Source organism: Ranitomeya imitator, chromosome 2 (genome assembly GCF_032444005.1).
Source record: "Ranitomeya imitator isolate aRanImi1 chromosome 2, aRanImi1.pri, whole genome shotgun sequence".
Taxonomy (NCBI): Eukaryota; Metazoa; Chordata; class Amphibia; order Anura; family Dendrobatidae; genus Ranitomeya; species Ranitomeya imitator.
In genome coordinates, this window is record NC_091283.1 from 56,238,195 (window position 1) to 56,265,448 (window position 27,254).

The following is a 27,254-nucleotide window of genomic DNA, read 5'->3' on the forward strand; positions in this document are numbered from 1 at the left end:
ATACAAATCTGAATATACATTGGGAGAATGGGAGTATGATGATAAGGAAGATGGAAATGTACATATTTACGTTGCACTTATAGTTATTTAACATATTTATGGAAGGACGGGGTGAAGCGGAAATCCTACTAATTATGGCAGTTATTGAGTGAATATTTTGATAAAGTGATATCTAGACTGAAAGGAGTATTCCCATCTCCAAGATCCTATCCAAATATGTAGTAGGTGTTATAATAATAATAATAATAGTAAATACCTGCAATTAGAAATGTAATATAGTTCTTCTGATTTGCTTTGTCTCTTTCCTCATGTGAAGGCATTGCAGGACCTTTGGTACCCATGTTTATGACCACTGATGTAGTGACAGTTAGCTAGCTAGTTGCTAGTGGTCGTAACCATGGATACCTAAGGTCCTGCCATGCCTGCACGTGAGGAAAGAGACATGGCGAATCAGAAGAACTATACTACATTTCTAATTGCAGGTATTTACTAATATTATTATTATTATTACACCTACTACATGTTGGCATAGGATCTTCGTTCTAACTGGGATAAAAGTGCTCCATTGGAAATAAAATTTCCACGTTCTGGGGATCGGTGGTGGTCCCAGTAGTCGGATCCACCCATCGATCAATAAGTAATACTTATCCTGTGTCCCTTGGACAGGTGACAACTTGTTTTCAGCAGACAACCTTTTTAACATTATGCAGAGTCCATTCTCAGGTGTTGTAGCTCTGATCCCATTCACTTTAATGGGAATTAAGCTGCAGTACCTGAGAACTGCCACTACGTGGTGTACAGAGCTGCACTGTTCCGATTCTGTTCACCTGCAAACAACTGCTCGGTGGGGAGGCCACATGTCAAACTCCTGCCCATCTGATATCGATAATCTATACTAATCAAATATCTAAGAATTAAACAACCCCTTTTAGGCCATGTTCACATGTTGCATTTTTTTTCAGTGTTTTTTAATGCAAATTTTCTGCTGCGTTTTTACAGTACCAGCAAAATCTATGAGATTTCAGAAATCTCATGCACAGATTTGTTTTTTTTGTCCTCAGTATTTTGCGCAATACCTTGGTCACTTCTTTCAGTGTTTTTTCATCACTTTTCACCCATTGAAAGCAATTAGATGGTGCAAAAAACACTGAAAAGACGCAGGTATCCGTTTTTGCTGTGTTTTTTTTATGTCAGAACCTGATGAAGTCGAATCAGATTTTTTTTATGAACTAACTAAACAAGAGACAACTGTAACCTTAAAAAATGCAGCAAAAACTAAGCAAAACCTGCGTTTTTTAAGCACGTTTCTTACTGACAAGAGAGCAGGTTTTGCCTGCGGAAAAAAAACGCAGCGTGTGAACAAAGCCTAAATGTGAATACTAGTGTCAGTAAAAATTACTTATTGACGTACCCAAAATGAGAAACACTTAAACCACACGCAATGATGTTCAGTCCTTACCGACAATAAAAAAGTAAAGTGGAGCAAAGTTACTGATTATACAAGGCGGATAGTGACAGCTGAATTTCACAGTCGGTAAGGAAGCTGCAAACCCATATGCAGCTTAATAAGGATAGTGCCATGGTAAAACATCTCTCCCCGACCAGCCTATGCTGCAGACAACAATAGTTTTGTGCGTTATTCTAAGCATTAGGAGCAACCGGCAGCAACTACAGGTTATGTATACTATGTATACTAATGAAATGTATGGAAACTTTTAACTTTGCAGTAAGTAATAAAAATGCCTTAAAACATTATCTCTCTCATTATTCTGGCATTTGGCAAATATTAATAATTATGGTAATCCTAATTGATCTAAAAAGGGAAAGGTTAATTCTGATTTCATGCCAGATATTGAGAAAAACATGCAGATGTGTCTTGTTATATAGTGAATGCTAACTTCTGGTTTCATCTGTAGGAAGCAAATGATCAAAATAAAACACATTCATCTCTGGGACACAGAACTCATCTCCTTCCTGAGCAGTATGATGGCTGGACACATCTTGTTTGCACTTGCGTATAATTGTTTGTACAGATGAATGAGGCACCTTCAGGTATCTTGAAATTGTACGCAAGGATGAGCCAGACTTGTGCAAGCTCACAATTCTCTTCCTCATATATTGGCTGATTTCTTTAGACTTTCCATCTTGCTACACAATAAAGCAGTGTGTTTCAGGTGTGCATTAAAATACATCCACAGGTGTGTCTCTAATAACTCAGATGTTGTAAAAAAAAACTTCTGTAGATAGCTGCACCGCTAAGATTCAGGGTCCTATTTAATAGATACAAAAAACAATGCAGCATTACAAGGTCTAGTAGTAAAAAAGTGTATTTTTTTTGCTAAATGTTCTTCAGGATGAATATATATGGACAAATAGTTATTCTACTATCCTATCTGAACCGGATATTACCTTTTCCATGGGTGGTTCCACTATAACTCCCAAGCAGCACGCCCGCTGTCTTGGAGGTTATAGTAGGCTCAGATATTTCCTTCAGTCCCTATATCCAGTCACTCACCTGCTCATGTGACCGGTTCATCAAAAATATCTCCACAATCCATCACTTTCTCACATTTGAAACTTCAAAAACTCCGATTGTCGCTCTGATTCATTCTCGTCTGGACTAGTGCAATCCTCTTTGGTCTCACTCTTACTAAACCCTCTCCTCTCCAATCTATCCTGAATGCAGCAGCCAGGCTCATACTTCTGTCCAGCTTCTACACCGATGCCTCCACCCTGTGCCAGTCATTATACTGGTTACCCATCTCCTATAGAATAAAATATAAACTTCTCATACTTCCCCATGAAGCTCTCCACAGTGATGCACCACCGTACATCTCCTCCTTAACCCCTGTCTACCAACTAACCCGTGTTATCTGTTCTGCTAATAATGTAAGGGTACCGTCACACAGTGGAATTTTGATCGCTACGATGGCACGATCCGTGACGCTCCAGCACCGTAACAATATCGCTCCAGCGTCGTAGACTGCTGTTACACTTTGCAATGTACGACGCTGGAGCGATAATTTCATGACGTATGTGCGATGTAGAAGCCGTTGGTTACTATGCGCACATCGTATACAATATCGTGCACACCTTTGTTACACCATGCGATCATGCCGCCATAGCGGGACACTAGACGACGAAAGAAAGTTTCAAACGATCTGCTACGACGTACGATTCTCAGCAGGGTCCCTGATCGCAGTAGCGTGTCAGACACAGTGAGATCGCTGGAACGTCACGAATCGTGCCGTCGTAGCGATCAAAATGCCACTGTGTGACGGTACCCTAAGGCTGGTCATACACATTAGATGTCTGTTGCCCAAACGATCTTTTGGCCGATCATTTGGCTGAAAGTCATGTAGATTGACTCTCCCATACACACGAGCGATCGTTCTCCTGTTGCTCCTAAGTTCTCTCTCTATGATAAAACCACCAGCTGACACGTGGGCTGGTGGCTTATCTCTGGGAGAACAATCCAAAATCAGACATGTCTCATCGACATCTCCTCTAACAATCAGTCGGCCGGCACCTCCATACACACTAGACTATCAGATGGACCAGTTGATGTTGGCAGGCTCGGCCCACATTAAGGTACCTTCACACATAACGATATCTTTAACGATATCGTTGCTTTTGGTGACGTTGCAACGATATCGTTAAGGAAATCGGTATGTGTGACAGCGACCAACGATCAGGCCCCTGCTGGGAGATCGTTGGTCGCTGAGGAAAGTCCAGAACTTTATTTCGTCGCTGGACTCCCTGCTGACATCGCTGGATCGGCGTGTGTGACACCGATCCATCGATGTCTTCACTGGTAACCAGGGTAAACATCGGGTAACTAAGCGCAGGGCCGTGCTTAGTAACCCGATGTTTACCCTGGTTACCAGCGTAAAAGTAAAAAAAAAAAAACACTACATACTTACCTACTGCTGTCTGTCCCCGGCGCTGTGCTCTGCACTCCTCCTGTACTGGCTGTGAGCGTCGGTCAGCCGGAAAGCAGAGCGGTGACATCACCGCTCTGCTTTCCGGCCGCTGTGCTCACAGACAGTACAGGAGGAGTGCAGAGAAGCAGAGCGCCGGGGACAGACAGCGGTAGGTAAGTATGAAGTGTTTGTTTTTTTTACTTTTAGGATGGTAACCAGGGTAAACATCGGGTTACTAAGCGTGGCCCTGCGCTTAGTTACCCGATGTTTACCCTGGTTACCGGCATCGTTGGTCGCTGGAGAGCTGTCTGTGTGACAGCTCTCCAGCGACCAAACAGCGACGCTGCAGCGATCCGGATCGTTGTCGGTATCGCTGCAGCGTCGCTTAATGTGAAGGGGCCTTTAGTCACAAGTTGTACCTTAGCTGGCCTTAAAACTAGTGTCCCCTATAATATTAACCATTCACTCCTGTCTCCAAGACTTCTCTCATGCTGTGCCAGTTCTCTGGAATGCACTACCCCAGACAATCCTGTTAATTCCCGGTATGACTGAAAGTATTATTATCATTGTTACTATATGTATATATTGAATGCATGTTAAATATCACAATTCAGGATGGAAATACAGAGTAAGCAATATACAAATACTTTTTATTTCAACTACAAACCATTCTCTAGAAAAAAAAGATTGATACATGTGTAGAGGAATACTTTACAAATATTGCATCAACAGAAAAGGTTTTTTTTACAAAGAAGAATTTTCTCTTAGTCGAAATAATAGAGACAAAATTAAATAGTTTAATTATGCCGAAGTGTGTGTGTGTGTGCGTGCGTGCATGCGTGTGTGTGTGTAGATACCCAATTTATCCAGCAGAGGGCAGCAGAGTCCATATGACTATTTACGACCTGTACCTAAGTGTCAGCCATGTATTTTGTAAGTGTTCTTGTCAGGGGAGATCATCAATGTTTTTAGGTCATGGGACTTAAGTGCTTATCTCTAAAAATAACAAATAATTTTCAACCACAATTGCGCTGGCCTATAAGGGGCAAGTTATCAAAAGCATTCGTCATTTGTCATCCACTTCCTTTTCTTCCAGAAATATCAGAAATAACACACATATATTACTTACCAGCAACTAAAATACTTAGTCTCCTCCTACAAAAGAACAGTAGCCTGACAGATTACTTCCTGCATCAAGATAGTAAGCAATAAAGGGGGGGCTGAGTGGGGGGTTCATACGAGGGGGTCAAAACGATGAGAACGCAACTATCCGCTGCAATCTGTTCCAATATTCAGCACTTTTGGGATTGTTACTTCCTATAGGTGGCGCCATAGAGTTCTATACCTCTTCCTCTCTGAAGAGGCAATTTGCATATTTAATTTCCCAGAGGAACATCAGCATGCATGGCCTATAAGTCTCCTCACTCTGACATGTCAGGCCTGGCTTGTCACTCTACACAAGGAGAAGCCTTACCACTGAGATTCTAATATTCAGCACTGTAATGCATGCCAAATCTTCTGATTGCCCCCCATAGAGTATGTAAACTACTGCCCTAATAATATAGAACAAATGACAATGCCATATAGTGCCCTAATAATATAGAACAAATGACAATGCCATATAGTGCCCTAATAATATAGCCAACAACGTTTATTTTCCGTAGATTATTTCCATATATTATGCAGAATGCATACAGGCCAATGTGGCTGCATAGGGTTAATGCAAGGAGGCGGCATTTACTGTAAAGTTAGGCTTAGCCTAATCTAGTGCCCTTTAAACAAAGTTGAGCCTAATCTGATGACCGGTGCACAGAGCAGAGTCCTATGGTGATCAGAATATATAAGAATTTAAGAGGTATGGACATTTTTATACTGTGTATTTTGGGCTAAAAATACCGTACTTATTGCCTTTTGTTTCTATGAATAATTTGGCTTTTACATTCTCCATGTTTTCCTGCACGTTGCTGGCTGCAGAATGAATTAACATAGGATCGGTCGGTGAGCTGGTTTTTAACTCTTATCTGTCTGTTTCTGCTCCTTTTAACTAATTAGTGATCAAGTTAAAGTTCAGATTAACTTTCATGTGGTCATACATTAGACAAAAGAGTTAAAAACTCTACCTTCACAAGGAGCTCACTGAACGATTCTCACTGAACTCGTTCCGCAGCCAGAAATGAAGTGCAAGTGCAAACACTGTCTGTAAAAGCTAAAGGCTGAAAACCTTTCAGGCAGCGACTTTGGCCCGTGACAGCCGTTGCGTGACTGAAGTTTGCTCAGTGTCGCTGATAAATCGCAACGCGCTATACAAGTGGATGGGGTCGAATTTGTGACACTCTTAATACCGCAACTGTATAACGCCAGTCACGAAAAAAATCAGACTCGGTTGCATGATGTGGTTGCGGTAATAATGGTGTCAAAATTTGACCCCATTCTCTTTTATAGTGCCACAATGTAGCAGCGGCACCGAGCGAACTCCGGTGGCAACCAAAGTCACCATGTAGACCTCACCATAATGGAACCCAAAATAGTTTTTAGCCTAAAATACAAAATTTGATGACCATTACATACAGAAAAGCCTTTTCTGGTAACTATTGAGCAATGTAAAATCCATTTAGGTTTCCAGTTGATGCTGCAGATCCCCAATCTTCTCACCAGTATATAAAGCTGAGCCTAATCTGGTGGCAAGTTTGAAGGCCAAACCCATCGGGCCATCACATCTTCTGCCAGCTTCCTCCATCTCACTTTCTTCTATGTCTCTCGTATACTTTCAACCTTTTTATTGAACCTAGTAGTCTGTCTTCTATTTGTTTCATACATGGAACCATCTGAGAACTTCACCTACATGAGTGACCATTATGGTAACTGATAGCCCAATGGGTTGACTTCTGCCAGTTGTCTTGACATAAATTCTTAGTTCAGGGTTGACCTCTCGGCCGAGACAACTACCCTATATCTACGGTCAATATTTGGAAAGAAAGTGTAGAAATATATACGGTATATTTTTTTTGGTGGAACGTAGCCTCTATCGTGAGATCTTCAAACACCTCCAATGGTCCAACCATACAAGTAGAACTTCCAAAAGTTTCATGGATGAAGAACAAAAGCCATCAAGATCTACAGAAGTATGAAATACATATTTTTGGATACGAGGGATGAGGTGTAACAGTTTTTAGAGACTTTTGGTTTGCTAAAATAATCCCCTATTCACAGTGTCTTTGATGCCACTAGTTCCAACAAGGTTTCCAAAAAAATGTATTCTGAATATATTATTTTGTTTGCACGTAAATGACAATTTATAAGACAAATAATACGAATTTCATGGGTTTTATAGCAGTAAAGTAAATGATAAGTCATAGTAACCCATATAAAACACTGATATAAAAGAGTCTCCAGATTGAAGAGATGTTATCTGTTCCTTGGGATGACTGGATTGTCCATTGTCCATCTACAGAGCATTCCTGCCCAATAATAAATAGTGTCCAGAGATGTCCAAGTACATTTCCATGATCAAGAAGCTTTGTAATCATCCATTATCCTCAGAACATCATCCAGAATTGATGGTCCAAGGTCCAACTCCAGCCCAAAGAGAGATTCGGATAGAGAATTATCCTGGTTCTGGGAGTCCAAGTTGTCCATTTTACTTTCTGATCCATCAGTCCCACATCCAGGACTGAACATCCCACTTCCAGTAATGGAAGCTTCAGAGGAACTTGTAGAAACTGTCAAAGACCTGCTGTTTTCTTCTTTGGAGATGGAGGAGAATGACATATCTTCTTCTCTCCGAAAACATCCTTCGCCATAGCTGATGGACATGGAGCGTTGACTTGGGACTTCTTCCAGATGGAGCCTCGGGGGTTTTGGAGGAGCTCTCTCTTTACTTTGCGTTCCAGTGAAAACCGGCAGAGATATGGCATTTTTTAAGGGGCGGAAACTTCCATCACTGTCGTGAAACTCATGGTCCAGCCTGTGGTCAGTGTTTTGAAGGGTCAACTTTCGACCCAAGTTTGGAAGCAGGTCATACTTTCCTTGCAAGAAGGACAACTCCCCAAACATGTCTTCTTCTCCATCTAGTCCGATATGAGCACTGTGTCTGAAATCACCCAAAGGAGGGCTGATCATTTCCCTGGATAACACATCTCGAAGTTTGGGCTTTTTGCCTCTTTTTGGAGTTGAAGTTTTCAAGTACATTGGGGTTTTCGCTGGCATTTTGTACACTTGGGAGGTCAAAGCTTCCAATGTAAAGTCACCTCTGAAGAATGGGACCAGTTACAGGAACCCTCACTTTAACTTGGAGGACAATTTTTCCATAATTTAGAAATACCTCAAGACTTTCTTAGCGGGCTTTCCAGCCGATCTTCAGTTGGATCTGAAAGAAAAAGAAATCATGTTAAAGGTGGAATATCATGATTGTTGATCATACAGAGCATCTTAAATGTTAAAGCTACCATCTGAAAACGTGGTGGCAAATTAATAGGGGGGATCTAAGAAAATGCACAGGTTGCAGTCATACCCATGCCTTAAGGGACTCAGAGACACATTAACGGGACATTAGTAGTAAAAATTGTGTGTGATAGTTGATGGACCCTCTTAGAGAGTTCACAGAGTGATAGGTGATGGGCTCTGTCATGTCCCACCACTTGGGAATCGTACAGTATTGTATTGTATTGTTGTATGCAATAAGGTTTGCCTTTTTTGAGAAGTTTGTCCTCCCTCTCTCTCTGTCAGCCTCCCTAGCTCTGATGTCAGTAACCCCTCCTTTCTTCTTCCTCATTGTCTGTATGTCAGCAATCTTAGAAGAGATGTCTTATATCTCTGGTTCTGAATTGTCATTTTTTTCCTACTATAATTGTGCATAACTACAAGAATTCAGCTTCAAAATAAACCATCTGGAATTTTCATATGAGCCTCCTGTGGGCGAGTTAAGCTATTTGATGAAATCTCTTCGTTTGAGTACTGATACATAGAGACAGCCAAGAAACCGCTGTCTCAAGAGCCCTACATCCATAGCCTAGTTTTGGAGTAAGATTAGGATCTCTTACACAGTTCACATTGTGATAGTTAATGGTCCTCTTACAAAGTTCACATTAAGGAAGTTGATGGGCCCTCTTACAGAGTTCACACTGTGATAGCTGATGGGCCCTCTTACAGAGTTCACACTGTGATAGCTGATGGGGCCCCTTACAGAGTTCACACTGTGATAGCTGATGGGGCCTCTTACAGAGTTCACACTGTGATAGCTGATGGGGCCTCTTATAGAGTTCACACTGTGATAGCTGATGGGGCCTCTTACAGACTTCACATTCTGATAGCTGATGGGGCCTCTTATAGAGTTCACACTGTGATAGCTGATGGGGCCTCTTACAGACTTCACATTCTGATAGCTGAAGGGCCCTCTTACAGACTTCACATTCTGATAGCTGATGGGGCCTCTTACAGACTTCACATTCTGATAGCTGATGGGCCCTCTTACAGACTTCACATTCTGATAGCTGCTGGGGCCTCTTATAGAGTTCACATTTTGATAGCTGATGGGGCCTCTTACAGACTTCACATTCTGATAGCTGATGGGCCCTCTTATAGAGTTCACATTGTGGTAGCTGATGGGCCCTTTTACAGAGTTCTCATTTTGATAGCTGATGGGCCCTCTTATAGAGTTCACATTTTGATAGCTGATGGGGCCTCTTACAGAGTTCACATTTTGATAGCTGATGGGGCCTCTTGCAGAGTTCACATTTTGATAGCTGATGGGCCCTCTTACAGAGTTCACATTTTGATAGCTGATGGGGCCTCTTACAGAGTTCACATTTTGATAGCTGATGGGGCCTCTTATAGAGTTCACATTGTGATGGCTGATGGGCCCTCTTATAGAGTTCACATTGTGATAGCTGATGGGCCCTTTTACAGAGTTCACATTGTGATAGCTGATGGGCCCTCTTACAGACTTCACATTGTGATAGCTGATGGGGCCTCTTATAGAGTTCACATTGTGATGGCTGATGGGCCCTCTTATAGAGTTCACATTGTGATAGCTGATGGGCCCTCTTACAGAGTTCACATTTTGATAGCTGATGGGGCCTCTTATAGAGTTCACATTGTGATGGCTGATGGGCCCTCTTATAGAGTTCACATTGTGATAGCTGATGGGCCCTTTTACAGAGTTCACATTGTGATAGCTGATGGGCCCTCTTACAGACTTCACATTGTGATAGCTGATGGGGCCTCTTATAGAGTTCACATTGTGATGGCTGATGGGCCCTCTTATAGAGTTCACATTGTGATAGCTGAATGGGCCCTTTTACAGAGTTCACATTGTGATAGCTGATGGGCCCTCTTACAGACTTCACATTGTGATAGCTAATGGGCCCTCTTATAGAGTTCACATTTTGATAGCTGATAGGCCCTTTTAGAGAGTTCTCACTGGGGCTCAGAAACGTTAATCTACACGTCTTAGAGAAATGTTTCATAATGGTTCTTTTTTATAATGTGGATCTAACAGGATTAAATAGGGTTCACTTCTGTTTCATTTGATGAGCTTTCATTTAATTCAATTAATGAGACAATAAAATTAATCTCCAATGTACAAGGGAGGATTGGTATTCGGATATAAATATCTATTTCTATGATCATTAGTATATGGGATTTATATAAATAGATTTCCGGTGGAAATGAGGGCCTTTGGGAGAAGCTTCCTTCCCCTTGAGCAAACAGGATGGAAGCCCCTCCTAGTAGAAGGACAGACACAAGCTGCTGTCACAGTCACTTTCATCCTACTGGGCCAACTTTCGCTTGTGCAGCGATTACACGGTGATTACATAGTTCAGGCTCTAATAGAATAGAGGCAGAAATCTCATCATGTAGCACTGGTGGTGTATAAGATTGCCACCTAAGATGACCTAGACGACAGTACGCCACTCTGCTCCACAGTGCGCATTGTCTTACCGCCGGCCCAAACTGTGCGCTCTCCCATACTGCAATAGCGGCAGAGGCGGGAGCACTGAAGACAGCGGGAGCCAGCGATCTGCCCAAGTGCTGAGCAGCACATGCAAGCTCTATGGCAAAGAGCTAGAAAGCGCGTTCTCCTTGTAGGAAACCGGCCATCTCTGATACACTGCAGCGGTGGCCGGTCGCCAAGACAATGAGCAGAAAATGACAGAATGAATTCCTCTGTTTGTGAGAAAATAATAGATTTTAACAGCACTGTGACATCTTACCCATTACAGCTAATGAGACAATCACTTCACGCTATCATGTTTTATATTTAACTCTTTCATATTTTGTATATTTCTGTCTCCCTATTTATTTTTCTTTCTCTCTATCCTTCTCCCTCTTTATCTTTCTCACTTTTTATCTTTCTATCCTTCTCCCTCTTTATCTCTGTCTTTCTTTCTCCTTTTTATCTTTCTTTCTATCCTTCTCCAACTCTATCTTTCTCTCTCTTTATCTTTCTTTCTCCCTCTTTATCTTTTTTTATCTCTTTCTTTATCTTTTTCTTTCATTCTTTCTCTCTCTTTCTTTCTTTATATTTCTTTCTTTCTCCCTTTGTCTTTCTTTCTTTATATCTGTCTCCCTCTTTATCTCTTTGTTTCTCCCTCTTTATCTCTTCCCTTCCTTATCTTTCATTCTTTCTCCCTCATTATCTTTCTTTCTTTCTCACTTTCTTTCTTCCTCTTTATTTTTTTCTTTCTTTCTTTCTTTATATTTTTCTTTTGTTCTTTTTCCCTCTTTATCTTTATTTCTTTCTCTTTCTTTCTCCCTCTTTATCTCTTTCTTTATCTCGTTCTTTCTTTATTGCTTTCTCCCTCTTTATTTCTCTTTCTTTCTTTATCTTTCTTTCTTTCTCCCTCTTTATTTTTCTTTCTTTCTCTTTCTTTCTTTCTTTCTTTCTTTCTTTCTTTCTTTCTTTCTTCCTCTTTATGTCTTTCTTTATCTCTTTCGTTCTTTATTGCTTTCTTTCTCCCTCCCTCTTTCTTTCTTTCTTTCTTTCTTTCTTTCTTTCTTTCTTTATCTTTCTTTCTCCCTCTTTATTTTTCTTTCTTTATCTTTCTTTCTCCCTCTTTATTTCTCTTTCTTTCTTTATCTTTCTCTCTCTCTTTCTTCCCTCTCTCCCCTCGCTCTCTTTTAATCCCTTTGTTTAGGACTAAGCATACCCCCAGATTTAATTAACAAATCTAAAATACCATTAAATGAATGCACTATACGTCCTTGTGCTCAGAGTCCGTCACGCTGTAATGTCGCCGTTTCTTCGGCTCAGTTCACATCTGTGTTGTCATTTCTATTTTTCCTTTTTCCGTTGTAGAATCAGACACCAGAACAAGCTGTAAGATCCATCACACGACTAATACAGACGGAGCCTGCTGAGATATCACAGGGTCTGTCCTCGCTCACCGTGTGCTCTATTCTTTTCAGCAAAATTGATGAAATCTGCCTCGAATGTGAGCTCGGCCATTTACCCAGGATGGTGTTGGCAGGAACGCTGTGAACAGGTTGTCAATCACCCGACAAACGAACAAAACGCTCCTTCATCAGGCTGAATGATTTTTCAGTTTGATTAAAAGTTCATTATTCTCGGCAGCATTTTATCCTGTGTAATCGGGACCTGTGCTGCCGAGGACAATGACAGTCTATGTGCACAGAGTGATCTATTACTGATCGTTCTGTACTTACAGTCTGCTTGTCTAACCGATAAATCAGCAAATCCTGTAGGTAACAATCGGCGGTCGCATAATGCCGCCAGATGAGTAGTATAAACCCACCATTAGTCCTCATCCATGAAGCACATACTTCTTCTATACATGAAGTATCCCATAGTGCTATTCACATGTCCATGTTTTCTGCAGACCGTGTGACAGATCTATAATTCCAGATATTTTGGCTATCACTTATCTTTTCCAGAAACATTTATACGGGCAGGTTTACACCGCCGAGCCGTGGCATTAAATGACCGCCGATGGGCTACTTGTTTGCCGTTTAATAGCCTGTACAGACAGGCTGACTGCACTTCTAATGATAGATCATGTAGTTGTGCGGCCAAAAACTATGATTTTTAAGTATGTGTAAAGGGAAAGTATCATCAGAAAATGTCCTATTGTTAAAATAAAGTTTACGGGTTAATATTTGGCAACGTTTTTTTTTTCCATATCACAATCTGTCAGCAGGTTTTTTCTACATCATCTGAAAGTAGCATGATGTAGAGGCAGAGACCCTGATTCCAGCGACGTATCACTTAGGCTACGTTCACATTAGCGTCAAACGACGCTGCGTCGTCAACGCACGACAACGCATGCGTCATGCGCCCCTATCTTTATCATTGGGGACGCATGCGTTGCGTTGTCGTGCGTTTTCGGTAAAACGCACGACGCATACGTCGTTTCACCGCACCTGGGTGGCATCGGAGACGCTACCATGTTGCATTTTTGTAGCGTCGCACTTGCGTCGCTCGTGCGTCGTCAATGCGTTCAATTTCCCATTGAAACCTATTGACAACGCACTTGCGTCGCGGGTGTGCGTCGTGCGTGCGTTGTGCGACGCATGCGTCGTTAGATAAAATGAAACAAAAAAGTGTCTAGACAGTGTCTAGACAGTGCAAACAGTGAGAAAAACATCCCCCATATATAAAGAAAATGTTGGATTGTTTGTCACTTCTGCTGCAGGCTACACATCAGACTACATCAGACCAGACTGTCTTTTCATCCGCTGTCCAGAGATGTAAGTATAGAATGATTCTGTGCATTTTCTACATGTTTTTTAAAATTATTTTTGCAAGTTGTGTATTATATTCTGCACTGTGGTTAAAGATATTGTGGTATTTTTAGTCTGGTTGTGATGTATGGCGTTGTATAGGATGGCGTTTCATTGTCTGCGGCCTTGATTATTGTTCTTTCCAGGATAGATTTTTCTTTTCCATTTTTTGGTTTGGTGGTGTTTTTTGTTTTTTGTATTCAGTTGTGATGTTTTATTCTTGCGTTATATGATGGCGTTTAATAGTCTCCGGCCCTGTCGGTTTTATTGTAAAGTATGGTAGTATAGAATGATTCTGCGCCCTGTTATTACATTTATTAATTATTTATTGCAAGTTGTGTATTATGTTCAGCACTGTGGTTGTGTAAAGACATTGTTGTATGTTTCTGGTTGTGATGTATGGCGTTGTATGGCCTTTTATTGTCTCCGGCCCTGTCGGTTTTATTGTAAAGTATGGTGTGTTATTAATGTTTCTGCCCTTAATTTTTGGGGGTTGTTAATTTTTTCCTTTCAAAAATCTATTGTGTTTTTTGTGTTGCTCCATGCATACTGTACTTTTTAAAAAAAAAATAAAAATCTTTTGGGATTACTACATAGGGTCTGTTGTAGATTAGTTTTCTTATCTTTAGGCTTTTGTACTCTGGCATTGGGTTGTCTCTGCCATTGTTTCTTTAATTTAATCAATGTGGCAGTGTTGTTTGCTCAGCGTTAGTTCAGTTGGAGTGCAATGTTCTTTGTGGTTTAAATGAATTTTTTTTTTTTTTTTTTTTTTTTTTATATTGCTGGATTGTGCATAGGAGCATAGGATCAATGTTATTTTGTTCTTTATTTCAGAATTGCATTAGTCATGGCCAGCGGCAGCGATTCAAGCAACACCCCACCGCTGAGGAGTCCGGTGAGTACATGATCTACTATTGCTTACTATATTCGCTGTCATTTGTAGATGGGTCACTCAACTTTTTGGTAAACTATTTTGCAGGCTTCTTCAAGTGAGGAGGAGGACCAGGAGGAAGAGAGGGAGCAGGAGCAGGGACCATGGGGCCAAGCTGTGGTTGCAGGACGGAGAGTAAGTTTTTCTTTCAAACCTATTCATTTTTTTTCTGTAATTTTTTTGTTTTTGCGGGTATGGGGGGTGGTGGGAGGTGGTGGTGTTTGTGGTAGGTGGCGGTGGAGGAGGTAGGGACAATTTTTTTTTTCTTGCAAACATTAATATTTTCCATTTATTCTAGGTTTCACAACGGGCCCTGGATGAACCACTGGATATTGACATGATGGTGGCATCCATTGAAGCACGGGGCCCGTTGTGGGACAGCCGTGACCCCCGGCACGCGGACCAGGGCATATTGCGGCGTCTGTGGTTAGAGGTGGCACAATCGCTGTGGGATGGCTTCGACAGCGCTTCCCCCAAGGCCAAAGCTAGTTTCCGTAAGTATTTCCAAAATGCTGCTGTGACCCATCATGCCAGGATTACACAACCGTCTGTGATGTCTTCTATTGGGATTGCACACGGTTGCGTAATCGTTTTCAATATATTATCTAAAACCTTTTTTATTTTATATCTTTATACACAGTTAAACAATTGAGGACCAGATGGTGCTCCATGAAGGACCGCTTCAGGAGGGGCCTGAAAAAGGAGGGACAGACCCGTAGTGGTGCTGCAGCTTCAAGGACCTCGGTGTACAAGTACAACCGTATACTGCAGTTCTTGCGACCGGTCCTTGAAAGCAGAGAGTAAGTATAGTACCTATGCACACACCTAGTTTTTACAACATGCATATTCACATACTACATTCCAGCCACGTAGCTTATTGCCCAGCCATTTATTTTGGCAAGTACAAAGCATAGAAATGAAGTAAAAAAGGCAAGCTCACCGAGGTGTGAAAAGTAAAAAATACATACTTTTATCCTCTTCAATCATAAGCAGAGGATGAAACATCAGCACAATACAATAGACACTATCTACGCGTTTCAGGAGACAGGGAACATCAGACCTGAAACGCGTAGATAGTGTTTTTATTGTATTGTGCAGATGTTTCATCCTCTGCTTCTGATTGAAGTGAATAAAGTATTTTGTTTTTACTTTTCACGCCTCGTTGACCTCGAATTCTTTATTCATTTCTCACACTTGACACAGCGGCTCCCTTCTGGGATTACTACAATGGTAGCAATTTCCCTGAAATCTGAAGTATACAGAACACAGAAAGATAGTAGATTGGCCATGCCCAGCCAATATTTCCAAGTGGAGTAGTATAGTGGCTATCCAGGTGTATCCCAGATTTTTTATAGACAAAAAAGTAAAATATAATAGATACAGCATACATTCCACTGCAAGGCAGGTTATGTTCCCATGGTTGCTCAGCTCGCAGGACCTGTGATGACGTCTCGGTCACATGACCGTGACGTCATGGCAGTTCCAACGTAAGCATAATTGTCTGGCGTTACAAACCGCAACCATGGGTGACTATTTTGAATAAATAAATGCATTTTTTTTAATATTGATGGTGCATATGCAGTGTCAATATTAAAAATAGGTTAATATTAATGGCGGCAATGGATACCTGGCGGTAAAGTTTATTAATGACGCATGTGAAATGTGATATTTAGTATACTAATGGTTTCCTTATGTTTTCACAGAACACACAGCAGCACCCGTGAGACTGTCCGACCCTCTGGAGCGGTCCTTTGTGAAGCGCCATCTGAACTGTCGCAGCCATCCCACAGCGAGAGCAGGTCTGCACCACCACAATCTGGCGAACCGGCAGCCGGTCCATCAGATGTTCCCCTGGCCGAGGCCTCTGGCGCTCCTTCCTTCGGGTCTTCCCGACAGCGTCAGCGGGCCTCGGACAGGGCGGTCATGCCCGAATTTTTACATTTGAGCACCGTATTTCAGAATGGTTTCAAGGCGCTGTGCGATAAAATGTCCAATATCGAACGGCGTCTTGAAAACATCGAAACGGATCTCTCGAGGCCGGCCAAACATTTTTTTACTGCCATTCACAACGGCATGGTTGAACATCTTACGCCGGAACTCCAGATTTCGGTCATGCAGGGCTGCAACAATGTATATGTCACTGCTCTGCAGCAGGCTCGGGTCATGCAGTCAGCGACAAATGTGCCCGCAGTACCATCGCTGGCTGCCATGACTCCGACTCCTGCTGCAGAGCACCACCACAGAGCTCCGCGTGCCGAGGGCCACCGCCACCGCCACCACAGAACAGAGCCCCAAAGTTCAGAGCATGACAGGCCTTCAAGGGCACACAGAAGGGAAGCCGACCCACACCCAGAGGGAGAGAGGAGGAAGAAAAAGAAGAAGACGACGACGACGACAAGCACTACGACCTTGGCTATGGCTGCTCCCAAAACTACCACCAGAACACAGCCTGGGTCGACCCGGAGCACACCAAGTACCCAGGCTGGGTCTACACGGAGTACACCCAGTACCCAGCCTGGGTCTACAAGGAGTACACCATCACAGCCTGGGTCTACCCGGAGCCGGAGTAGCCAGCCAAGGACACTGGTCGTCCCTCCTCCTCCCTCACCTCCTGCTTTGACAGTCTCACCACCATCAACTGCCTGGATTGATGTCGGCATCCCGTCTAGTGTGATAGAGTATGCTGCTTCCTCCCCCTCGTCCTCCTCCTCGTTCTCCTCAACACCCCCAAAAAGTGGGGGATATCAATCCCCTTTAATAGCAGATGTAGATACCCCCTAATTACATTTTCCCATTTTATTTTTTGTGTCCCTAAATAAAACTGTTTTTTTTTTTTTTTTTTTTTTAATTCTTTTTTATTGTCTCAAATAAAGTTTGCACCAAATCACACCGTGCGCCGTATACACAAATCTTGTCTTTGTAACACCTGATGTGCAATGTCTGACAATATTTTACCATTTTTTTTTTCATTGTTTTATAGGGCTGTCGCTCATTGTACTCAGATGTTACAAACACAAACAGCATTGCTCAATATGTCAAGTTGAAAATGTACCATCACACAACGATTTCAGTATAGATAAAGTTGGTTTTTGTGTGTAACCAACGTTATCTTTTCTGAAATCGTAAAACGATTGAGCACCTGCTGTGAGATTTTTGGTGTCAGCGAATGATTTGGAATTTTTTTGGGTAACTGATCAGACGCTGTCATTGTTGGATCGGCGAGTTAGACACCGATCCAGCGATGTCTTTGTTTTAAACAAGGGAACATTGGGTTACTAGCGCAGTGTTTTAAACACTCACATAAAAAGTGAACAATACCCCACAAATATAAAAAGGTGTCTACCACGTCCCTCGCCGTCATCTTTCCGCACTGACACTGTGATTCCCGCCCGTAAAGCTAAGCACACCGTTGACTTAATAATAAACGCTGTGCTGTGCTTTAGGGCTGGCACAGTACGGGAAGCTGACGGCGATGGACGTGTCACACACCGGAATATAATGTTTTTTTGTATTTTTTAAAATTACATTTACAATGGTAAACATCGTGAGTGCGGCCATGCGCTTCATAACATTACCCAGATTACACGGGGACTTGCTCTTTTTTGGTCGCTGGAGAGCTGTCTGTGTGACAGCTCTCCAGCAACCACGCGACAACTAAACAACGATCACGGTCCAGTCGTATCACTGGTCGGTATCGTTGGATAATAGTTTTATTAATGTACCTTAAGAATATTGGTCAGGTGAGGTGGAAGCAATGTTCACAGTGTCGCCACTATTTGACTCTGGACAAATTCTAGCATCCTGAGTACAATAGTGTTAACTCTGTAGAGTTTTGCAAACATGATCGTCTCCCTCCTTGTCAAGCCAGGTTCCATATGAAAATAGTCTGCAGGATTAAAAATGGTTGACAAGGTGGGAGCCGATCATGTTATACGTCCAAACTATGGTACACACGGCTGAAAAATTTATTTGTTTTGTCACAGTCCATTTGGGTACTGGTGCTCACATAAATTTTGTGGGACACACATTACTTTACATAACATTGGATTTTACAATTCTATTACTATGGGAAAACATATGGGAGATTTTTTTTGTGAAAACGGAAAGGCACAAGAACTTTATTTCAAAGCACAACGCATTAGACAATCAGGGGACATTATAACAATAACCAAACATAGGATGGTTACATGACATGGACTCCACAGTGTTTACATGACATCATAATAACAAGATGAATTAAACCATTTGATCTTGCCATGAAACACGGCCAACATCTGAAACAAAGTATGCAGCAAATTGGTCCCTCATATGAGCAATCTCCACAGTTGTCCGCAGAGGATGATCTTGATAATCAGGCAATGGATTTGGTATGGGTTCATCGAGTTCCATGTTGACTCTCTCTTTATCAATAATAAAATTGTGGAGAACCACACAAGCCTTCACCACCTCATCCACTGTCTCAATTTTCAAATTTATGGCGGATCCTAAGATACGCCATTTGGAGACCAGGATTCCAAAGGCGCACTCCACAGTTCTTCTGGCCCTGGACAGTCTATAATTAAATATAGTTTTGGTGCGGTCCAACCCCCGACTGGAGTACGGTTTAAGTAGGTTGCCACTCATTTGAAAAGCCTCATCCCCAACCACAACAAATGGCAGGGCCGGTCCTTCGGTGTTGGGAAGAGGTCGTGGCTGGGGGAAATTAAAATTGTTCTCGTATAATCTTCGGCCCATGTCTGACTCCTTAAATGTCCGTGAATCATTTGCACGGCCAAACGCTCCAATGTCCACAGCGAGAAACCTGCAGTCCGCACCTGCAATTGCCATGAGCACGGTGGAAAAGTATTTTTTATAATTAAAAAAAAGAGATCCACTTCTTGAAGGCTTGGTAATCCTAATGTGCTTCCCATCCACGGCTCCAATACAGTTAGGGAAAGAACACACTTGTTCGAATTTTTGGGCGTTGGACTGCCATATTTCTGTTGTAGGGATGGGTAAAAATTCCTCCCGGAGGTTGTCCCACAATGCGCGGCATGTGTCGGCAATAATACCAGACAGTGTGGAGACTCCAATACGAAACTGGAAATGCAGTGATCTCAAGGTCTCTCCGGTAGCCAGGAAACTGACAAGAAGAAAAATAAATAAATATAATTAATTAAATTGTTATGAAAGAATTTTTCATTTTTAATTACAATCCCCCACCCCACAAAACAAAAACACGTTACTTTAAAAAATGGCAAGAACATATAAATCCTTCACATTCCATTACGTACCGTAGAGTCACCAGCAGACGTTCCTCGGGGGAAATTGCTTTACGGAGCTGCGTGTCCTGCCTGGAAATGGCTCCTTCCATCAGACGCAGCAGATATCGGAAGCTGGTGTACTCAAAGTATTTCTCCTGGTTGTCATTTAACTCGCCAAACAGACAATGGTAGGCTCCACGACTCTCTCGGACTTCCACTATAGGGTGTAGCCAAAAATGCCGACGACTCCTTCTCCGTAGTTTGTCTTTTTTCCTCTGTTCATGACAGGCAATAGCATAAGCAATAGCAAGGGCTAATTCCAGCTCAAAATTGAGGTAGATATTCTCCATGGGACGATCCATCTTGATGCTCTATGGTTGGAAATAATCTATGCCGGGGTATATATACCACTATTACAATAATACCCACCCTCATCTACCCATTGGTGGCATTATCGATTGTCTAGACACTAGACCCACCCTCTTCTATTCATTGGTGGTGTTATCTAGTGTCTAGACACTAAATTGTGTCTAAAGGTACCGTCACACTAGACGATATCGCTAGCGATCCGTGACGTTGCAGCGTCCTCGCTAGCGATATCGTCCAGTGTGACAGGCAGCAGCGATCAGGCCCCTGCTGTGCTGTCGCTGGTCGGGGAAGAAAGTCCAGAACTTTATTTCGTCGCTGGACTCCCCGCAGACATCGCTGAATCGGTGTGTGTGACACCGATTCAGCGATGTCTTCACTGGTAACCAGGGTAAACATCGGGTAACTAAGCGCAGGGCCGCGCTTAGTAACCCGATGTTTACCCTGGTTACCATCGTAAAAAAACAAACAGTACATACTTACATTCAGCTGTCTGTCCCTTGCCGTCTATTTCCTGCACTGACTGCTGGCCGCAAAGTGAAAGTGAAAGCACAGCACAGCGGTGAGTCACACAGCGGTGACTCACCGCTGTGGCTGTGCTCTGCTTTCACTTTGCGGCCAGCAGTCAGTGCAGCAAACAGACGGCAAGGGACAGACAGCTGAATGTAAGTATGTACTGTTTGTTTTTTACGATGGTAACCAGGGTAAACATCGGGTTACTAAGCGCGGCCCTGCGCTTAGTTACCCGATGTTTACCCTGGTTACCGGGGACCTTGGGATCGTTGGTCGCTGGAGAGCGGTCTGTGTGACAGCTCTCCAGCGACCAAACAGCGACGCTGCAGCGATCCGGATCGTTGTCGGTATCGCTGCAGCGTCGCTAAGTGTGACGGTACCTTAAAGATATAATCATTGTTTGACAACGCATGCGTCGTAAAACGCAGCGTTTTTTGTAAAAACGCTACAAAAACGCACCAAAAACGCTGCGTTTTACGACGCATCCGTCCGACGCTTGCGTCAAAAAAGGTGCGTTTTTGCGTGCGTTTCCGATGCGTCGTGCGTTGCGTCGGCGACGCAGCGTCGCATGACGCTAATGTGAACGTAGCCTTAGTTTACTGGGTGCAGTAGGCGAGATACAATCACTGTTTTCTCTGCTGTAGATGGAGCAGTGCTCAGAATGGTGAACTCTGTACAACCCCGCACACCCCACTGATTGGTAGCTTTCTGTGTACACTGTACATTGATAGAAAGCTGCCAATCAGTGGTGGGGGTGATGTTACACATAGCGGCAGGACTAGGAGGCACTAGACATATAGTCCTGTAGTGATAATGTCCTGCTGATAAAACATTGATTTTATTGAAACAACACACAGCCCAGTAAGTGACACATTGCTGGAATCAGGGTCTCTACTCCTACATCATGATGCTTTCAGATTACATTGCAGAAAACCATGCTGCCAGATTCCCTATAAAAATTAGAAATCTTGCAATTTTCACACTGTCCACTGGAGCTAATTTAGACTGTGACTTCCTGTTGTTTTGGGAAATGCACACTCACATTAGCAGCAATAGACATCATCTATTGTATTGAAGCATCTAATGAGCGTGTGTAAAAGTCATTGCCTGTGATGATAACTCTTCCTGAAAGGACTGGAAGTGTGAGTCTAGAAAAATTACTATTTTATTAATAAATAACACGATATGAAAATAAAAACAACAACATTTTTTTAAGTACATGTAACATAAAAACCTGATTTTTTTCTTATTACTTATCTTTAAAAGTAATTTAATCCAACCAACAAGGGATTGGCAGCGTGTTTATACTGGATGGTTATCGGGAAACAAGCGTCCCCAGGAAAGCTCAGAGTAGTAGGGCAGTAGAGGAGCAATGGGAGCGCACTTTCTATCTGGCGCACAGATGGCGGTGAATCTGACCTCATACATTACACGTGATAGCGCTCACATCGCAGCTGGCGGCCTCCTGTAATGGGGAGCACAGGATCCATTTCAGGACCCTTCTCGGCTGCGCCTTTCTAGAGGGAAGTGGCTGGAGAATAGGAAACAGATGACGTTCAGATGGTCCCAGAGAGTAAAACATCTCCATCTGCTCCAACTGAGTGTTTTATAGACCATCTTCAATCATGGACCCACCCTGAGAGCCCCCTCTTCTCCTACAGTCCTGGTGTGGGGCTGGAGACAGCTAAATGGAATCAGCAGAAAACACTGGATAAAAAAAAAAAACAATCTCAGGAGACGCCTTCTGGTTGTGGCACTGTATATGGGGGCATCTCTCATTGATGGCCTCTGTATAGGGGCACGCTCTAATTGGGGCACTGTACACATGGACACAGTCTGACTTGGTCTACGTTTATAGGATAAATCTCTAGCACTCCATGAGTAGGCTCTACGTAGCGATACTCTTCTTGTCTGTGGCACTGTGTATGGGGGCACTATACATGGAGAGACTTTATAATTAATTTGCTGTATATTTTAACACTGGGTCATTGTTTATGGGTGCATTCTTTGGTTGAGGCGCTGTATATGGGGACACTCTGGTTGAGGCACTGTATATGGCAGGGGTGCGGAACCTCAGGCCCCAGGCCTCGATGACCTTTTATCAGGCCCCTGGGCAGATTCTCGGGGACGGCGTTCTTGGGCAGGGAGGTGTATTTTGATTACAAACAGCTCATTAATTTCTTCTTGCTCGGTTAGCACACATGCAGCGTTCACTACTGAACATTGAAGGGCAGGCAATGAAAGATCACGTCCTGACAGCAGTGCCAGAGTCAGGATGTACTGTGTGGGCGGAGTTTGTACGGCCCCCGAAGGATGGTAGAAATAGCCAGATGGCCCTTGGCAGAAAACATATTCCCCACCCCTGGTATATGGGGATACTCTGGTTGAGGCACTATATATGGGGGCACTCCTTGGTTGAGGCACTGTATATGGGGACACTCTCTGGTTGGGTCACTGCATATGGTGACACTCATTGGTTGAGGCACTGTATATGGGGGTGTGACGCCCCAGGGTCCTGGTCGTCACAGTAGCATTGCATTCCTCACGGGGAGAGTGATGTTACGTTTGGAGGCAAGAAGGGATAGCTGTCACCAGGTAAACACAAGCATGCAACACATTCACACTCCAGGCCACCAGGGGAAGCTTTTGATCCTATTTACTAGGTGACTCCTCATGTATATGTTAGTTTGTAGGAAAAGTTAGACAGTTCTTGCCAGGAAGCAGACTGGAGCAGTCTGACGCAGAAGAGGGTGTACGGAGCTGTGTAGCCGCAGTGCTGCAGCTCCTGAAAAGAGATGATACGAAAGCCGAATATATTGCAGTGGGCGTGTAGGAGAGCGAAGCACAGGAGAGGAACACCAGTGGGAGACCAGCCACGAGCAGGCTGCCTCCTTCTGAGGTGCAGAGACCGGTAGCCAGAACACCGAGGTTGTAAGGGCCTCTACAACTTACATCAGAGACCGGCAGGACAGCTGAACTCCAAGTTACCTGTCCGCCTTAATACCCAGGAGGCACAGTGACACCCACAGAGCCCGGGGCATGCTAGAGTCCCTATATACAGGCTCAAGTCACCAGTCATACGAGTTATGTCCTATCCTATACAGGGGACAGAGAGAGAGAGAGAACATCTGTGTAGGACCTTATGTGAAGCCATAGGCAGTAAGGGACTACAACACCACCACACTAGAGGAAGGCTTTGATTTCCACCTGGATAAAGGGACTTCTAACTTTCCTCCAAGCCGGCCGGACCCTGCCTGCCCTGTGATCTGGTACCCTGGACTGTGGCTGCCTGAAGTCTTCAGTAAACCAGGTAAAGAGACTGCAAACCTGTGTCCTCATTTTTTACTGCGCCATTCACCGTCTTCCATCTACACACCGGGAGCCCTGCGGATACACTTCACCTGTGGGAAGTTATACCATCTAGCTGCCATAACATCACCCCAGAGGACCCCTTAAAGCGCGTCAGTTCCCACTGACCGAATACCACAGGTGGCGTCACGAACATAAACTCTATTCACAAAATCCCTTTAAAGACCTTCCCCTTTTTACATGGGCGCCCAGGGCCACGGACAGGGCCACCACCGTGACATCCCCCTGTGAACTCCGGACCCGGTATCGGGTACCCCATGGCCCTGGCAGGGTGACTCAGGGGCACTCTCTGGTTCGGTTGCTGTATATGGGGGCACTCTCTGGTTGCATCACTGTATATGGGGACACTCTTTGGTTGGGTCACTGTATATGGGGGCACTCTCTGGTTGGGTCACTGTATATGGGGACCCTCTCTGGTTGGGTCACTATATATAGGGAGCACTCTCTGGTTGGGTCACTGTATATGGGGACACTCCCTGGTTAGGGCACTGTATATGGGGGCACTCTTTGGTTGAGGCACTGTATATAGGGGCACTCTTTGGTTGGATCACTGTATATGGGGCACTCTTTGGTTGAGGCACTGCATATAGGAGCACTCTTTAGTTGGGTCACTGTATATGGGGGCACTCTCTGGTTGAGTCACTGTATATGGGGAGGGACCCTCTCTGGTTGGGTCACTATATATAGGGAGCACTCCCTGGTTAGGGCACTGTATATGGGGACACTCTTTGGTTGAGGCACTGTATATGGGGGCACTCTTTGGTTGAGGCACTGTATATGGGGGCACTCTTTGGTTGGATCACTGTATATGCTTGCACTCTCTGGTTGTATAGCTGTATATGGGGACACTCTTTGGTTGGGTTACTGTATATGGGGGCACATTCTGGTTGGGTCACTGTATATGAGGGCACTCTCTGGTTGGGTTACTGTATATGGGGGCACTCTCTGGTTGGGTCACTGTATATGGGGACACTCTCTGGTTGGGTCACTGTATATGGGAGCATTCTCTGGTTGGGTTGACTTTAGATTGGGCAAACCTTATTGTATGAGGGCCAAAGAGAGTATTGTATGGAAACAAGTCACTGATTTCTCGGAGTAGCACATAGTCTACCGAGCATTGGTCCATAAGGCACCAAAGCGACTTGTTCTAGGATGCGCCCTGTAGGTAGCTTTCATCTCAACGAGTGCTATGGATGAAGGTGGAAGTGAGATTGGCAGGAGAGACAAAAGACAATATAATTTCCAAATGAAGGACATGTAAGGTATAGCTGCTATATATATATATCTGTGCACAAGGGCAGGACTCATATGCTGTCTCTACCATGATGCCAAGACCAGTGGATATATATGCAAAGGTTGTTGTTGCTGCCAGGTGGTCCAGTAGTTTCACCTCTACCCAAGACTTGGGCCTCTGTTTCGAGACCCCCATTATGTCCCCCCTCTCCCATACACATGTAGGCTTGGCTCGGTGAAACAGTCCGGTGTTGTCTATCAGGGAGTTGCTGCCAGACTCCTCGCCAAGTATAAGAAAAGGATCGGGCGCTGAAACTCAACAGGCTGGATCCTTCTCTCCCCCCGACATCTCTTAGGGTGAAGTCAGGAGCCACCCGTACACATCTGACCGCTGGCCAATCCTGCTGATGTCGGCAGGCTCAGCTGACTGTAGTTTGATGTGTATTGGCATCAGGTTTCTACCTGGCTCCAAGTGTGGTTGTAAGGGGTTACAAAGACTGCTCTAAGCCTCACACACATCCCAGTTAAATGTTTGGTAAATGTAAAGGTACCACCCTGTATATATGGTTATATGTTGTAATGCCGCTAATGTATATAGGGAGAGGGCAGTACCAAGTTAGGAATAAATAGTAGAAGGATAGTAAATAGTTAGCATAGGAGGGGCCAACTGTGGGGTAAGATACTAAGCTTCCTGGGATTTTAGTCAATTGGACCAGGGAGCCCAGACAGTCCAGTAGGGCCTTAGAGCCCGGGCAACACAGTGGGCCCCATAACATTTGAAGCTAGGAGCCCAGACGTCCAGGGTTTGGGAACTGAAGGAGACAGCAATCATGGAAGGCAGAGCATTACCAAGATGTGGCAGCTTGCTACATGGGCAAATGCTCTTATGTCTGGGTCAAAATGGACAGGGGAACACCTAAAGGTAGTGAAGCTGGACTGAAGGAGCGCTGCAGTACTGGATGAAGCGGTACGACCTGGGAGCATTCTAGAAGAAGTAAGGAAAAGCAAAGGAATAGACAAGGATGTGTACTGTGATGTTCCCTGTTAAATTGTTGTAACTGAACTGGACGTACTGTGAAAGAATTCAAGTAAAGTTGTCTGTTACAAGTTGAAACTGGACTCTGTCTCTCTTTGTGTGGAACGAGCAGGAGTGAACCCACAGCAGACCAGTGGGGACCCTGATAGTACAGAAATCATCACAGAAGGTACGCTGCAAAGAGGACATTGTATGGATGTGTCGGGTGGCCAGGGTGCACTCTAGCAGCTATCATTGTGGGCCACGACTACGACCCTGGCCACCCTCACACTTAGCGTAGCACGGCAGGATCTCGCAGCCTTGCGACGTGGGAATGCCGTTGATGTGATAAAAAAACATGAAGATACCCTGGATGTGACTGATAACATGGATGTGACTGACATTTTAACTGTGGCAAAGATGGCGACACTGAGCATGGCAGAAAATGGCGCACAGATGGAGGATGACAACTTTGATCCCACCTCTCATGGGCATCATGACTTAGAGATGGCGCGAAAATCTGCCTGGCAGAGCCAGCGGCCTAAACTGGTAAATGGTGCCCCCCCCCATGGTGGGCGCGTCTGAAAAGGAGAAGATTTTGCCCCTTGCCATAGGTTGCAGAGAAATGGGTGGAGCGGCCGGAAGCGACTCCACCTTGGAACGGGGGGGCCCAGAAGAAAACTCTGTATGTAGCTGCACGCCGCCATTACGAGATACAGCATCGGCAGCAATGGACCATTCGTGCACACGTCACTGAAGAGGCATAGCCACGTCGAATGGAAGTGGCGTCAAGAAGAAGAGAAGGCCTAGACCACGGAGGGGAGTCGCCGATGAGTTTTGGACCCACTGTTTCCTTATACCTGCGGAGCAGTGCCAGCGGCTGTCGGAGTCAGAACATCATTATCGGGAGCCAGAACATCATC

The 27,254-nt window shown here is 44.0% G+C and overlaps 1 protein-coding gene across 1 annotated transcript in view; it reads right to left on the minus strand.

Annotated features, from left to right (window-relative positions):
- Window positions 1–4,556: 4,556 nt before the first annotated feature.
- Window positions 4,557–27,254, minus strand: part of LOC138661849 (cdc42 effector protein 2-like) — a 64,495-nt gene continuing 41,797 nt past the window's right edge. Inside the window, exon 2 of the mRNA XM_069746789.1 lies at window positions 4,557–8,289. Within this exon, the coding sequence (XP_069602890.1) occupies window positions 7,431–8,129 (699 nt within the window). The 5' untranslated portion in view covers window positions 8,130–8,289 and the 3' untranslated portion in view covers window positions 4,557–7,430. The remainder of the gene's footprint in view (window positions 8,290–27,254) is intronic.